Below are 17,241 nucleotides of genomic sequence, written 5' to 3' on the forward strand. Positions count from 1 at the left end.
TACAGACCATAGGTTAATACCCTGGATAGCTTTAAAGTAACAGTTACCTCTTTTCAGGAAAGTTGTCTGGGTTCACTCAAATCAGTGTGTAGCCCAGTGGGAATAGTGGGAAATATTCTGCCAAACTAGTGGAGCCAGTGGTTGGCAGTGTACGGCCATGGCAGACCTTCAGAAGTCCTTAATTATTGTGTCTCTTATTTAAAACAGTCTGTTTGCCTTAATAGGTGACCCAGGCTTGATGTCATGAGTATCCTTGCTACAAAATAAAGCCTGCGCAAGTTTTAACTCTTGACTGTGCTGTCCAGTTCATTAGAGGTGCCAGCCAAGGGATCCTCTCAGAGAGCTTCATTGGCTGGCTGCCGCTGTGGTTCAGAAATGCTGCTATAGCCCCGCTATGGCACTCTGGTACCACCACTGGTTCTTGATAATAAAATGAGTTGTTGGGTCACAAGATGCAAAGTAAAGAAAATAGAAGGAAAATGAAGCTTTTGGTTGATTTCTGATTTAATTTTAAAAACTTCTGATTCCCAATGTAGTATCTCCCATTTCTGCTTTTATTATTTGTATTTATCTAGTAGGACATTTGTTTACAGATGATCTTTATCTAAAGTCTTTTTAAAAACCATGCTTTTGTTTTTCAGATTCTAATTAAGTGTTTGATAGTTTTGCAAGAAATCCCAAATATTAGCTTTCACAAGAGACAAATGGGAAATTTTGATAGTATCCAGCATATGATCGCATGTTCTGTTTATTACACGACGAAGGTACTCATCTGGTGATGTGACCCAGGGTCTACGAATTGAGAACACATTGAGAGAATGAGAAATCTCTTCTAGAAGGTGCAATCAGAGCTTGTGATGTTCTTCAGAGTGTAACAAATGACACTTCCTGTCACAAAATCAAACAATATGATTAAAATGCTTCTGACATTACTGTTCAAGTGACCTACTTCTAGATAGAAAGTTAAAGAGAAAAAACACACAGGATGAAAGGAAGAATCTTCTGATAAGATGCAGCTGATTTTGTGGTTATTTTTTCCAAGTAAACCTTTCATTTTAAAAAAATAACTGCCTGTTAATACCAGGATTGTATGTAAGCATGCAGAGTGACTTTTTTTTTGGCGTTTGCAGTCTTGAGAATATCTGCTTATATTTCCCTATGATCATAATCTACTTATTTGTCTTTATTGGAGATAGAAATGGATCCCCTGCTCAGGGGATGCTGGAGTGAGAGAAGGGTCCAATCCTGGCTTTGATATGGAACTGGCTTCTCCTGAAGCAGGGGCTTCTCCTGAGTAGATACACCAAAAATAAAATATTTTATAATATTTCAAACTTTATAAAGCACTTTACACATATTATTGAGAGCAGGAACTGGCTCTTGCCTCTCTTTGTGTCACTAGGGTCTAGTACAATATGTTTATGGAGGATTGAGTTTCATAAGAGCCCTGTGGGGAGAAGCTTATAGTTCTTGGTAGCCTCATTTTATGAGAAATGTCTGCTTTTTTATGTTTTGAAAACTTATGTGGGACAAGAACATCTTGACTTTGAGAGACCTGGAACTTTATACACTGTGTCTCCACCATTTCTAACAAATCCCGGCCAATTTCTAAAGCTTTCTAAAGTGCAGAATTGCATTGGTAGGGGCAGTTCCCTCCTGGGAGTCTCTGTATCAATGAAATCAGAGGACCAGACAAAAACAAAGGAGAAGGAGAGGAGGAAGGATATTTGGACCTCTTAAGCTCAAATTCTGCATAACCATGATATTAAGTAAGCCAAGAAGTAATAATGACAGCATTAAGAGCAGATCTACCTGATTCTTGGAAGGGGGAGAACAGATGAATATCTCTACCAAGAAAAAGTTTCCCCTTAGTTTCACAGATGTCAGAGACAATATCTGAATTCAGGTCATTCTTCATCTAAGTCCACTATTCCATTCATTATGCTAAGTTATATCTTGTTATAGACCACAGAATTAATACTGCTGCACATTTAGCACACATAGGAATGTAGTTTTAAAATAGGTTAATGTCTTAATGCCTTTTTATTTATTTTGTTAAATATTTCCTGGGTATATTTCATTTTGAGTCAGGTCACAGTTGGGAGTGTTTTGTGCCCCATGAGATCCATAGTCACCTTATATTTTTCTGCTGCATTGGTTTTTTAATTAGCATGTTTTCCCAAACTAGAATAAATTTGGTCTCATGAGGTTATGCCCTTAAAATTGGCGTTAATGTTAATGATACAACAACTCCATGACTGACCCATTAATCCACTGATCCATGAGTTTGTTATTGCTAATCTGACTCAACTGTCCCCAAAGATGTCCTTCCTCCATAGCTTAGCATGGAATAAAAGGAAGAGAATTTGTAGATCCTCTCAGGCTTACATGTTGTCAGGAGGAAATGCCTTTTCTTCTGTCCATGGTGCTTCAGGAATAAGCTCAGAGGCATCTTCACTGGTCATTCTGCCTAGCACAATTTAAAAGCAATCATTCCCTTTTCAATCCAGAAATGAAGCTGGTGGAGGGTACCACACAGGGTAGAGGTCCACAGTAGGGAAATGTCTATTTCCTTTTCTGTGTCTGAGCATTGCATTTCCTCTGAAATGCAGGGGAGAATTAGGCAATCCCCTTTCACACAGCCTTCTAAACCTTTCCATTTAGCTGGTAGAATGGCAAGAACACTGGCCTCCAAGTCAAGACGGCCTTAATTTGACTCCTGCATCAGATGCTCATCTACTTTGTGATCCTGGCAGTGGTTTGTTGTTCAGTTGTTTTCAATCATGTCTGACTCTCTGGGACCCCATTTGGGCTTTTCTTGGCAGTGACACTGGAGCAGTTTGCCATTTCCTTCTGATGCTCATTTTTCACATAAGGAAACTAAGACAAGCAGAGTTAAGTGACTTGTCCAGGGTCACACAGCTGAGGCCGGGTTTGAATTCAGGGAAATGGATCTTCCTGACTTCAGGCCCAATTCTCTATGACCTTGTGTGTGCCTGAAACTCTCTGATTTATTTTCCTCTCCTATAAAATGGAGAAAATAATTCTTACTACCTTACAGAACTGTTGTAGGATCAAATGAGACAAAGAATGGAAGCAAGTACTTTGCCTACCTTAAAGCACCATATAAATAAGACCTATATAAGATTTAGTAAAAGTGAAAAGAGTTCAAACTTTGGAGAAATTGAGTTCCAGGAGCATGTGTTCTGCTCAAGGATGTTAAAAAATTCAATGAGGTTCTATTCCATAAAGTCATACAGATTAATTTTCATTGATTGCCAACAAATTGATTGCTTAATTCTTGAAGTACTTTTGTTTATTAGTAAACTTATCCTTTTAAAAAGGTCATTATCATATGCCTGTGGAATATTATGCTTCCAAAATTCATTTGTCTTCTAAAGTTTTGTAAAAAAGAAAGTGATGGATGTTACTTGAAAATATCCAGGTGCATCCCTCAAAGGTAATTAATACACGTTGCTTTTCAGGTGCTGCGTTCATGGAAGGAATTTGACCTTGCAGTGATAATTATAAATTTTGGGAAAAAGCTGCTGGATACCACACAAGGGATATTTTCAAATGTCACTAAAACGTCCTTTAGTGATGATGAGCAAGAAGAAGTAATAGAGGAGGTGATTGTTTTATTTTTCATTTCCCCTTTATATAGATGCTTTCTTGGGTTTTTATATGGGACATGTGATGATTGAGGGGACACTGGTAATAGTTTGAATAGTAAAAACTTATATGATATGGGCAGGATAACTCTCCTCCTTAACATTGGATACTTTAGTTTGGGTTTCAAAAATATACACACACACAGAGGTATATATGTATATATGTTTGGGTATTATATGCATAGCTTTGTACATACATGTATATATATATGTCCACATATATACATAGAACTGCACACATATATGAGTTTTATACACACACATATGTGTATGCATATAGGAACTTAGAGACCTATTGCAAGTGAGGAAACTGAGACCCAGGGAAATGAAGTAACTTGCCTAAAATCACACTGGCTTCAATCTGGGGTGGTCCTTTGTCTTCAAACCAGAGCAATTTATACTGTTCCATGCCATGGTAATTTACTTCAGTAGTAATTCTAATTCTCTGACTCTCTCATCTCCTTGGGCCTCAGTTTCTCTCCTGCAAAATAGACGAGGAGATCTCCAAGGTCCTTTCTATCTAGCTCTTGATCCAGGATGGTTTCCTTTATTGAGAGATTGAATGAGATTACCTCAAAGTTTATAATTCTTTCAGTTGTTGAGTGCTATAGATCCAGGACAATCAGTGAGGATAGCTGCAGCAGACCTGCTGTAAATTACCTTAGGTATAACCATTTTCACTCTAGATTTCTGAAACTCAATTTTGACACTTGAGTTCTTTCACATTAAACAGCTCCTGATTCTTGTAAGTTATTTCCTTAAGTGGAGGTTTTCAGTTAAGAAAAAATATGCAATGATGAAAAAAGATGCACCAATCTCATTCCATTTATTGTCTGTTGATAACATGATTGAGAGTTGTCTTAATCAACAATCAAATATCGGAATATCACATTGGGAAAAGGGTTCAATAGGCAACACTACATATATACCATGAAGGTATATATACCATATATATCACCTTCCAAAATCTATAAAGAAATAAGTGGGGCAGGAGGGGTGGATGGTGAAGCAAAGGGTGAGGGAAGAAGATAAGGGAGGGATCCCTGGGTGGAGGGGAGATTAAGTAACAGCAAACCAAGTCATGGGGCAGAATTTAATGAGAGAGTCAGTAAGGATAGGAAAGATGTGTGTATATGTGGCACGTGTGAGTGTGTATATGTATGTGTATAACTCTATATATCTACATAAATATATGCTAACTGTTGCTTGCTTGGGGGGGTGAGAATGAAAAGGAGATATATGTGTATGTACGTATATATCTACTACATATATATATATATCTATATATCTATATCCTTAACAAATATTGAAAACAAATTTTGGGGCAGACTGGTCCATTAGTTTGTTTGTCCATTTTGGCAGAGGATATGTAAAGTAATCAATATCTGCATTTGAGTTTTAAAAATTTTATTTTTCTGTATCAATATCCATTATGGATAATTCAATACAATCAAATATTTTGAAAACACAGAAATACTTAAAGTGATTTCTTACCTTTTTGGTTAGCAAGATGTTGTTTATATAGATAGAAAATTAAACAAAAACTCTTTATTTCTCTATTTACATGAACCAGTATTCTTTGAGATTGTTTCTGTTAGTTACATTATAACAAGAAAAAAATGATCAACAGTAGTTCTCAGACTTACGTCCTAAAATAGAAATTACTTATTAATGGCGTGAAATCAAATCCAAAATTTTATCTCTAATGTGAAATTTAGGAAAAAAAATGACTTGAAAATGTAAGCTTTTAAATAATCAGCTTTATAATTTAATATTATCATTACCAATTATTTAAAAATATTTTATTGCAAGTTCACCCCCATATTTTTGTTTAAGGTGAAGGATTCCTCTTTTACTAAAAGTTGGAGAACCACTGGGTTAATAATAAGCTATGTACATCATGACCTTCTAAGTCTGATTTTCATTTGTCAAACACAAAAACTATATTTTAAAGAGGGGCTATGTATTTGGTAGATAATTTTTGGCAGTAGAGCGTGATTGATGTTTCTAAATCTCAATGGTTTGTGCCTAGGGCATCTCTGTCAAGAAAGTGAAGAAATCCAAGGCACACATCGTCATGCTGGACAAAATCAGTGAGCAACTCAATCTCATGGAAGCACAGCTACTCAAATTGACAAAACAATGTAAGGTGCTTTCTTGCATTCTCTGCATCTCTATCTCACTTTGTTTTTGTATCCAGGGACCCTCTCCTTAAATACACCAATGAGGAGCAGATGGGAAGGGCAGTGGACAATGGGACTCTACATCAGTGGTTTATTTCAACAGGAATTGTAGACGAATGAATTGAATTAGGTTATTGGACTTTTCTCATTTGCTAATTGGCTAGGGTCCTAAGCCCAGCCCTAAACATTTTTTGATGATCAGTCATTTATTTCACTCATATCTGACTCTTCATGACCCTATTTGAGGTTTTGTTTGTTTGTTTGTTTGTTTTGTTTTTGTTTTTGTTTTTGTTTTTGTTTTTGGGCAAAGATACTGGAGTGTTTTGCCATTTCCTGTTCCAGTTCATTTTACAGATGAGGAAACTGGGTCAGATGTAGTTAAATTACTTTCCCAGTATCACACAGCTTATTAAATGTCTGAGGTCAGATTTGAACTTGGGAAGATGAGTTTTTCTGATGTTAGACCTGATACTCTATTCACTTTGCCATCTAGCTGGCTAAAAAGATTTTTAAAAAGTGATTGTAAAGTAATTTTTTGTTGTTTAGATATTCTAGTCATTGCTGACTCTTTATGGCCCCATTTGAAGATTTCTTTTTTTTTTCTCCTGAAAATTATAATTTATTTATTTTAAAATCTTGGACATTACACTTCACGAAACACTAAACGAAAATTGCTCAATTCATTAGAACCAGAGGACAAAGGAAAAATAGAAAAAAATCCAGTAATTTTCGCCCAAAAGAAATCTGTAACTGAAAGGTTCCAGAAATATCATAGGAAAAGCTCAGCATTTCCACTTAACAGGAAATAATATTGCAACCATTCAGAAAGATTTCAAGTACTAAACAATCATAGTTAGGTCCACATAAGACTTAGAAATTACATTTCATAAGGCAAAAGATGAAGACTAATTACCAATAATTACTAACCATACAGAGCTAAGTATAATCTACAGGAGGAGAATGGATCTTTTTAAAAACTTTTTTTAAATTTTTAATAAAAGCTTTTATCAATTCTGATGTAGGTGACTTTTTTCAACAGTGAGTTGACTCAGATCAGTCCCAATTGTCTTGTGATGGAAAGAGCCATCTGTATCCAGAGAGAGAGAAGACTGTGGGACCTGAGTGTGGATCATAACAAAATATTTTCACTTGTTTTGTTGTTTGCATTTTTTCCTTTCTCAATTTTTCCCTTTTTGATCTGATTTTTCTTGTGCAGCAAGATAATTGTGGAAATATGAATAGAAGAATTGCATATATATGTATATTTATATCTCATTTGAGCATCCTAACAACCACATGAGTTAGATGCCACAAATATTGTTATCCTCATCTTTTAGATGGGAAAACTGAAGATCAGAGAGGGTAGGTAATTTGCCTATAGCCTTCTCCAAAGGAAACATTAGAGCTAAGACTTGACCTTAGGTTTTTCTGACTATCTTTTGAGTCTTACTTTCTCTCCCTTATGCTAAAATTTATATAAATCAAGATTATCATATTTATATATCACATATATAATTTATTATGGAAAAATATTTTATTACATTATCTTTCTAATACATATTTTAGAATATATTTAACATTTATTATATAAATATATTATACAAGAATATAAATATAAGTATTGCTTATCAAATATAATATATTTATAACATTTTATTATATGTTATATTACCATATATGTAATATGTTGTATATTATTATATTGGGGATGCTATGTTTTGTGTTCATATTGAGCAGAGTACTATATTCCCTTTATATAACATTTAATTTAATGTAATTTTAGAGTCTCCGATGTTCTGAAAATAACAGACTTTAATAATTAAAAACTCATTGGGTTCTTTTTGTCTTCAAAACTCTCACAATATAAAAGTTAATTTAAACACATGATGTAGAATGAAGATACCTGAGCTTTTCTTCTCTTTCACCCCAATAAATAATTTATCCATCTTTGTTTTTGTATTATTTAGAATATTCAACTTCATGTTTGTTTGTTTTTTAATTTAGATCCCTTTGTTGAACTCACAGGAACAGAAGATCCCCTTTTTCTCTACCCTATAATTTTAACTTGGACACTCAGAGGTGCCATGAGAGAAGGTAAATGATTTTTGGTTTCTTATTTACTTTGTGGGATTTCCAGGGTTTGCTCTTGGTTTCATTATATGGAAGGCGCTGTGGCCTGGGGGACCTCCATGGGGTCCCATTTTGATAATGATTTTTGCTAATGAGCAACTGGACACCAAGAATGACATTTCTACAATATTCTTCTAATAGTCTTTGAAATACATTTAGCACAATCAATGCTTAATTGATAAATTAAGTAAAAAGTACCAGTCTGATTCAAATGATAGGCATCTATTTCTTACCTCTTTCAGCCAATCATATTGTAAATCAGATCTTTAAGAAGTCTTTTTTTTTCATGGAGTGATCTCATCGATATTTTTAGAAAATGAATGACAAAAAGTGACCGAGTTTGTTTGACCTCAGAAAGAGAATGTTATCTAAGTTATTTACTCTTGTAGGTTTTCTGTAAAATGAGAAATCTAAAAGGTAAATCCATAATGATTATGATCATTATGATGATCAATTATCATGATCATTATCATGATCAATAAAATGGTTTTATAATGATCTATTGACTTTTATTGCTTATACAGTAATGAAATTCAAGAATAAACCTCGTTTTCTGGAATTCTTTGTTCAAGTCATGACAAAATGTCTTCATGAAGAGAAATTTCACTATGTGGTAGAGATGGCATACACTGTTCAAAACTTTCTAAAAAGGTACTTGTAACGTCAATATTGATAATCTAATTCTTTTTGTTGGATTTTTCTAGTAGGGAGTAATTGTAGATCTTGCAAACTAATGTTTGATGACCAAAACAAGGAAATCCTTTCCCCAGACAAAATATTGAGGTCACTAATAATTCAGAGATTTTTCTTTTCTTTTTTCCTATTGTTAGTAATCGTTTATTAGATACCTAATATATATGGTATATATTACTGTGCTTATATATAATTAACATATATTACTTATTTGATAATATATAAATACCATATATATAACAGTGCATTACCTAATATATTATGTGTATAAATAATCTAAAGCAATAATACAAAGAATGCAATGATAATGTCTAATAATACATATTTTTCTTCTTTTTTTTTTAACAATACATATTTTTTCAATAAACATCTCTTTCATTCTTTTTTCCTGAGTAGTGAAAAATCTCCTTTTCTCTAGTCCACTGAATTTGCATGATCAGAGGTGCAACAGCTAAATGGCCTATATATTTCCAATAAAACTCCTTGGATAAATTAAATGATTTTGGAGGAGGGGCACTTTTTTAGACTGATCACCTAGTTCCAATCAAATTCCTTGGATATTCTGAGAAATCTGAAGTAGTTTAGGGACAATCATTTTGCCTTTATAAGAATTCATTGACAAGATGTACAGATTTCCTAATTAAGCTCCTTAGACTTTGACTAACTTGTCATTTCTGTATTAGGAGAAACGAAAACTTTCTTGGATTTAAGAAAGCTGCAGCTACAGATAGTACTACAACTCATGAAGACCATAAAAAGTACAAGGCAGCTGCCATGGAAATTCAAAAAGTAAATCTCACTCTGGTTTTTCATTTTTAAAGAAGCAAAGCAAACAATTCTTTACTTTATTTAGCCCTAAGAGCAATGTGTAGATGCAATGGAGGAAACCCAAAGATTTCCCTATCATTAATTTTGCTTTTGAAAATAAAATAAAATATGGCTTACAAGATTAAAAGAGGAGAGGTGATGAATCTATTTAAATTCATACAGTAGATATGAAATTCTAATAACTAGTGTAGGTATAACATTATTATTATGTACAATAATATCAGTGTTTTTTTTTTTGGTTGATTTGGTAAATAAGCTTATTCCTCCTTCTTTCTTCCCTTCTTTCCTTACTTCTTTTGTTCCTCCTTCCCTTCTTCCTTCCTCCCTTTCTCTTTGTCTTCCTCCTTCCCTCCCTCTCTTCTCCGTTTCCTATTTCTTCTTTCCTCTTTCTCCTTCCTTCCTTTTCTCTTTTCCCTTCCTTTTTTTTTTTGTCTGGCCTCCTTCTCCTCTCTCTTCTTGATTTCCTTCTTCCCTTCCTCCCTTTTCCCCTCCCTCTCTTCCTTCCTTCCTTTTTTCCTTCCTTCCTTCCTTCCTTCCTTCCTTCCTTCCTTCCTTCCTTCCTTCCTTCCTTCCTTCCTTCCTTCCTTCCTTCCTTCCTTCCTTCCTTCCTTCCTTCCTTTTTTCTTTCATCTCTTTTTCTTTCTTTTACTATTTTCTTCCTTTTTTCTTTTCTCCTCTCTTTCCCTCTTTTTCTTTTCTTTCTTCCTCTCTCTCTCTCTCTTTCTCTCTCTCCATTATTGTTCTCTTTCTTTATCTCTCTGTCTCCATTTCTTTTTCTCTTATTCTGGAACTCATTTTGATTTAGTAATAATACAGAAATAACACCTGCCCCATGCGGTGCTACGATCTGATCATATACATTAGCAAAGACCAAGTGCTTTCCTCTGATAATACTCATCCTCAATCCATTGTTAAAGAGAATTCTGACTCAGAAAGCTGACTAAACCTCTCCCTGCCCCTTCTAGAGTGAGCATTGCTCCTCTCCCAATTTTCAGGTTTTGTGACTGATTTATTGTGTTCACTCCTCTTGTCTGGTTCCTTCTGGGTTCCATCTGAATTTGGTTACAAGAACATTTATATATGGCTCTTTAATTCTTTCTTTCGTTATTTTTTTTCTTTTTTGTTCCCATCCATGTGATCTTCTGGGGAAGAGACTCTTCCTACCCAAAGAGATCTCTAAACTTGTGTGTTGTCCTGCTGATTATTAATACCAGGGAAACATACAACAGAGTCTGAGTTAAGGAGAGATTTTTCCTGGATAAAGAGGTCCTAGAGATCCTCTTGTGTGTGAAGGATATTGCACTGGTTACTTCTAGCCTCCTCATCCTGCCAAGTCCAGGCCGCTCTTGGACTTCTCTAATAATTATGGCAGCTAGGTGATACAGTGGATAAAGCACCAGCTCTGGGATCAGGAGCATCTGAGTTCAGATCCAGCCTCAGACACTTAGTAGCTGTGAGGTCCTGGGCAATTCACTGTTGGCCTCTGTCACTTCTTTTTTCAAGTGAGGTGGAGAAGAAAATGGCAAAACATTTCAATATCTTTGCCAAGAAAACCCCAACAAGGTCACAGAGTTGGATACAACTGAAAAATGACTCATCAGAACAGCAAAATAATTAGGAAATTTATCCTTGTATTGGGTCAAAATCTTCCTTTATGTAACTTCCTTCTATTATTTCTTAGTCCCATCATTGCTTCTGGTACCAAGCAATGCAAATCTGATCCCACCTCCCTACTGCAGCACTTCAGACTTCATTCATTCACTTATGTATCTATCCATTCATCTATTTATTTGTTTTGTTTACTTTTTTTTTAACCAAACATGGAATGCAAACACTTTTCATGTCAACATCCAATTGTTGTACAATGGAAACAATGGATTGTAGGTGTCTGTGATAAATTAGCTTTAAAAATATACCCAAATTGCTTTATTGAAAATTTGTTTAATTTGTAACATAACTGGCTGTTTTTGTCCTCTCTCAAGTCCACAGAACTACACCTTGTGAAGAACAAACCTAATAAAAAAGATGCTCTACGAGGTTATTTTGCCAAGCACCACTCATTGGCAGAATTGCCAGATACGGAAAAGTAGGTGAATTTCTTGGAAATATGTATTTTCTATTTTCTGAATCATATAAACCCTGAATCATTTTACTAATATGAAAAAGGTTTGCTGGATATTGTTTTTTCTTGTTTGCAAACTTTCAAAGGGGTTATACTTGGTATATGTTAAAATTTTGGTCTGCATTTTTCAACTAGAATTTTTGAGCCTCTAAATTATGCATGTTTTTGTCATTAAGATATTTTATACAAATTTATATAGATATTTTGTTTTTGTCATTAAGATATTTTATATAGATATTACATATATATTTTATATTTGTTATTAAGACATTTATATAGATATTGCATAGACATATAGACATAGATATTTTATATTTATCTTAAAATATTTTACATAGATTTTACATAAATTTATATAGATAATATATTTTATATTTGTCATCAAGATATTTTATGTAGACAATACATAGATTTATATAGATATTTTATATTTGTCAATATGATATATTATATAGATATTATATAGACATATAAAATATAGATAAAATATTTTATAAAGCACTTAAAAGATAACAAACATGATGGTGTTTGTCTCTCTTATATACTTGGAATTTTAGAGATAGATGGAATTCTTCTCCTGTGTTATTATGGATTTTAACTCTTAGAGTAGGAGATTGGGTCTTGATTTGGGAGGGTTAGGAAAAGCTCAAGCTGGCCACCTGACTTATGCTAATTGTGTGACTCTGGCCAAGTCTTCAGGAAATTTAGTTTTAGTGGGTTTTGGCACTGGTAGAGTGCCAAATGCTATACCGTTATATTATTATACTCAAAAGTTAAGTCCCCAAAATCTTAGTGAACTTTTAAGCTATTAAAGCTGAAACACTCTGTGTATCTTTTTTTTTGATTAAAAAATTAAATTAAAAAATAATAGCTTTTATTTTTCAAAATACATGGCAAATATAAGTTTTTAACATTCACCCTTGCAAAATTCTGTGTTCTAAGTTTTTCTCCTTCTTTTCCTTCTAATTCCTCCTCTAGACAGCAAATAATCCAATATTTGTTAAACATGGGGAATTCTTCTATCTATATTTCCATATTTATCATGCTGTGCAAGAAAAATCAGAACAAAAAGAAAAAAGAGAGAAAGGGAAAAAATCAAGCAAACAACAAAATGGTGCAAATATTATGTTGTAACTCACTTTTAGTTCTCATAGTCCTCTCTCTGGGTGCAGATGGCTCTCTCCATCACAAGACCTTTGGAACTGGTCTGAATCACCTTGCTGTTGAAAAGAGCCACATCCATCATAGTTTGTTCAATTCTATATTCTTTGTAAAAAATAACATAATTGAGTTAGCATAGCAATAACTTGTGATTCAGCAAAATCTGAATATGAATCTTCAACATAGTATCTTCATAAATGAATAAGCTACTTATTTGTACTGATGAGAGCTGATTTCTCTTTATGTCATTGGTGAGATTTTTTCCTCTTTAAGTTTTGAGCAAATAACATATTTTAGCAAAGAATCACAGTTAACAGTGTTGGTATTTAAGCTTTAGTCTTACACTCCTTATATGATGATTGCCAAGAGCAATGCTATTGCTTCCAAGATAAGGGTTTAGTGAATGAATGAAAAAAGCATTTATTCAGTGCTTGTTCTGTGCTAAGTTCTGTTCTAAGGGCTGGGGAGTAAGATAGTCCATGATATCTTGGAGTTCATATTATAATAGGGGAGAAAACTACATGGATGGTTTCAGTTACAAGGCAGATGGAATCATCCTATCTTTAAGGTATAATTCAAGAATTACATTCATTCTTTAGGGTTAGATTATTTAGTGTCCATTTAATTTTTGGACTGTTTCCCCCTCAACCTTTATTACATGTAATTTTTACTGCATCATGATCTGAAAAGGATGCATCTACTAGATGGCCACTTTTTATTATTAATTTTATAATTATAATTTTTTTGACAGTACTTATGCATGAGTATTTTTTTTTACAACATTATCCCTTGTATTCATTTTTCCAAATTTTCCCCTCCCTTCCTCTACTCCCTCCCCTAGATGACAGGCAATCCCATACATATGTGTTACAGTATAACCTAGATACAATATATGTGTGTAAATCCAATTTTCTTGTTGATGGCCACTTTTTCTACAATGACTGTTCTTGGTGATGACTTCAGGGCCAGGAAACAGAGGCAAGGATCTGAAGAATACTACTGTTCCCAAGGCTTTTGGGTTCAGAGTCCTGGTCTGTCTTTTGGGGATGAGGGAACATGGTTGCCAAGGCTTACCTAGCACATTCTGCTTCCTGACCATCCCTTAGGCTGGCTTCCTGGCCCCATGGGAGCTTGTTCTTCCTTTTGACTTTGTGACCAGTCCTTCTGAGATGTCTCATGTCCTGCAGAAGCAGTGAAGGGCACGTTCTGTCTGTGGTCTTTTAAGGATCACAGAGGGAGATCTCATTTTGTCCAAGTATTTTATTTCACTGAGTGACATATCCAAAGGAGACGTAGTTAAATGCCAGACCAGGAGCTGGCTCACTTCGAGTTTGGGGCATGGAAGACTAGTTCAGTAGCATTTCTACCAGGCCAGTGAGATCTCACCCTCTGTGGGCAGCTCTTTCTGATCCCGTAGTCAACAGAGAGTCTAAGTGCTATTAAAATGCTATTACAAACAGTTTAAGCAGGAATTAACTATCCTTTGTGTGCCAAATGAAGATAGAATACTTTGACATTTGTAGTAGAAATAAAGTCATTTGAAGTCTCTGTCTCTATATCTTTAACAATAATTGATACTGGACATTAGTGGAATGAATTGTCTAATATCTAGCACATATTTAATGAGGTTAATGTGGCTCATCTGTCTCATGTCAGCCTAATATCTATTAATTTCTATATTTACACACATATAAACATCTAACTTAAATTTAGGATATTTTTTTCCCTTTTTCTTTCATTTAGTTACTAGTACCAAACTATTTATAACTCTACAGATTTTTCTCATTTTTATGGCATCTCATCATTCCATTATGTCAGTGACTCAATTTCTGCATCCATTCTCCATTCCTTGCACATATAAATTGTTGATAGTTTCTTCCCATTACCGGTAAATATAGTGAGGGAATATAGAACACTTTTATTGTTTTTAGCGTTCGTATTTTGTTTAATATAGAACATAGTTGTTGAATGTGAACATTTGCCAGGTACAGATTTTGAGTGTTGATCTCAGCAGTTGACTGAATGTGTTACTTAACACATTTGTAAAAAAATCTTATACATCTACCTAGGTATAAAGTTATGACAAAAATAACATCTTTTACAAAGGCAGCGGGCAGCTAGAGGTAAGTCAGGAGGACCTGAGTTCAAATCCTGCTTCAGACACTTAATATTCCTGGCTGTGTGGCCCTAAGCAAGTCACTTAATCCCAATTGTCTCACCGAAAAAAAACAAACAAACAAAAAAATCGGGGAAGGGGGAGTCAATTAATTGAGGCAAATATGATGGATTTGATGACTGTTTTCAGAGCCAAGATGGGAAGATAGGGGATCATATATTGGCAGTTCTTGAGCTTACTTGAGTTGTTGAGGCTGAGTTAGATTTAATAAATTGTCAGTGCTCAAGGCAGTATGGCCCCATTTAAATGATATCCCTCAGAGAGATTACAAGTTGAGTGAGTGGGCCTGAGCTAGATGTGGACTAATAAGGTTTTCTTTATATTTGAAGGATAAAGGCTTATTCAAGGAGTTACTTAAATTAGTTAGAAAAAGAATGCTCAGTTTTGAGACTCATTTTATATTAAAAGGTTACTTCCCAAAGTGTCTGGCATATAGTTGGTGCTCAATAAATGTTGATTGTCTCCATTCTCACCAATCATGTGTCAGAGTACCTCTATCTTTCACCCCCAATAAGATTTTCTTATTTTTCCTTACATTTACTCTTCTCATGGTCATAGAATGATATCTTTTGGTTGTCTGCATTTGCATACCTATGGTATAAGGGAATTTGATCATTCTTAAATGTAATTATTTTTCTTGGAAAATTGCTTATTCATATCCTTTGAATATTGCTCCATTGAGAAGCTGGTAGATAGATAATAGATAGATAAATTTATCTACCAATCTTTAAAAAATTCTGAATTTTAGATATTGATCTTATATATATTATATGTAATATATCTATATAGTGTAGATTTAGAGATATATATATACTAGAAATATTTTTCCCTTATCTATTTCTTTTGTTTATTTTTGACTGCATTTTTGTTGTGGTTGTTGTTGTGGACAATTCTTTTATTTGAATATAATTAAACTCATTTGCTTCCAGTGATGTCTTCATTTCACTTGACTTTAAAATGTTCCTTTTCTCCATGGCAATGGTTTTTATAGCTTTCCTTTTCTTTTTTTAATCGAAAAGTTCAGTTCATTTTCACTTAGCTTTACAACTGCCAGCTTTGCCTTTTAAGATAATGTGTATTATCTATTTTATTTATTTTTGTTGTTAATGCAAATTTAACAAAGCCACTTGGTAAAAAAAAAAATCCCTTTCTTCCATTAAACTATGTGGACATCTTTAATATGAACTTCATGTTATTAGATAATATTTTTGTTTGGAGCTTTCCTTGACCTCATTGCCTTTGCTACCTTCCACACTCTTTAAGGACTCTTTCCCCTCCTCCCCCTTTCTAACATATCCCAAGAATTCTTACACTTTCTGCAATAGGTTTATTTGGGAGGGCTGAATTGTTTTGAATACTTATCTTTTTGAATGAGAGGCTCTAAGTCTTGTTGGGTCTTGTGGAAAACTTGAAATGTTTTTATCTTTCCCCAAATTCATAAAAATTGAGTTTCTTTTTGGATATCTGTCTATCTCTTTCCTTGAAACAGCACCCAGAGGTTTTTCAGGGTAGATAGTTCTGACTTTGTGGCCTTGGCTTCTTTATCTTTATAAACTATTATAAATTATTATCCTCTGCCCTTGAAGAGGCGTTCTCTATAATCCCTGATTTGTTTTTTTAACAGGTATCCTTTTTCCACTGCTAGATTGAATTCCCCTCCCCCTTATTTTAATGTTAGAGGATGAATATATCGTGTCTAAGAATATTGAACATTGAATTCTTTCTCACTGAGAACTTTTGAATTCTTTCTATTTGCACATTTGAAACTTGTTTTTGTTAGTTCTGGGAAGTTTCCATTGATTTTTCAGAATAATGTATTAAAATTATTGTATTTTCCTAAAATTTTTGATATGTCAGCATTTATGAAATTGTCACATTGTGATTTGTCTGTTGGACTCATCACTTAATTCTGTATATTTTCCAACTGACTGGATTAGTGATTTTTCTGCAAATATTTCCTCCAGATGATCCATAGTTGGCCATAATTCTGTTTTTGCTGTAATAAGTTTTGTGAGTTGATTTAATTGATTATTTCAGGTTTTCTATTAAATTCTCCAAAGAAGTAATTTTCTTCATTATTTCCTACTGATTTTTTAAAAAGCATCTTTTAATTTTAGCTGACTTTCCACTATTTAAAAAAAACATTTTTTCAGGGTCATCCATTTTTTAATTTGACTTTGCCATTGTACTAGTATCAAGGCTTGCAAATTTCTTTGTCATTTAGTCTTTTGAGAATATGTCTCTGGATATCTTGTCTTTCTGTCTGTGTGGTATAGA

At 33.9% G+C, this 17,241-nt stretch overlaps 1 protein-coding gene across 4 annotated transcripts in view; it reads left to right on the plus strand.

Moving 5' to 3' along the window:
* CFAP54 (cilia and flagella associated protein 54) overlaps window positions 1-17,241 on the plus strand; it is a 279,694-nt gene that overhangs the window by 106,729 nt on the left and 155,724 nt on the right. For all 4 annotated transcript variants that reach the window (XM_074271318.1, XM_074271319.1, XM_074271321.1 and 1 more), the window contains 7 exons: window positions 642-764; window positions 3,486-3,629; window positions 5,704-5,815; window positions 7,859-7,948; window positions 8,509-8,635; window positions 9,361-9,466; window positions 11,488-11,591. In XM_074271318.1, the coding sequence (XP_074127419.1) occupies window positions 642-764; window positions 3,486-3,629; window positions 5,704-5,815; window positions 7,859-7,948; window positions 8,509-8,635; window positions 9,361-9,466; window positions 11,488-11,591 (806 nt within the window). The remainder of the gene's footprint in view (window positions 1-641; window positions 765-3,485; window positions 3,630-5,703; window positions 5,816-7,858; window positions 7,949-8,508; window positions 8,636-9,360; window positions 9,467-11,487; window positions 11,592-17,241) is intronic.

Source organism: Sminthopsis crassicaudata, chromosome 5 (assembly GCF_048593235.1).
Source record: "Sminthopsis crassicaudata isolate SCR6 chromosome 5, ASM4859323v1, whole genome shotgun sequence".
NCBI classification, from domain to species: domain Eukaryota; kingdom Metazoa; phylum Chordata; class Mammalia; order Dasyuromorphia; family Dasyuridae; genus Sminthopsis; species Sminthopsis crassicaudata.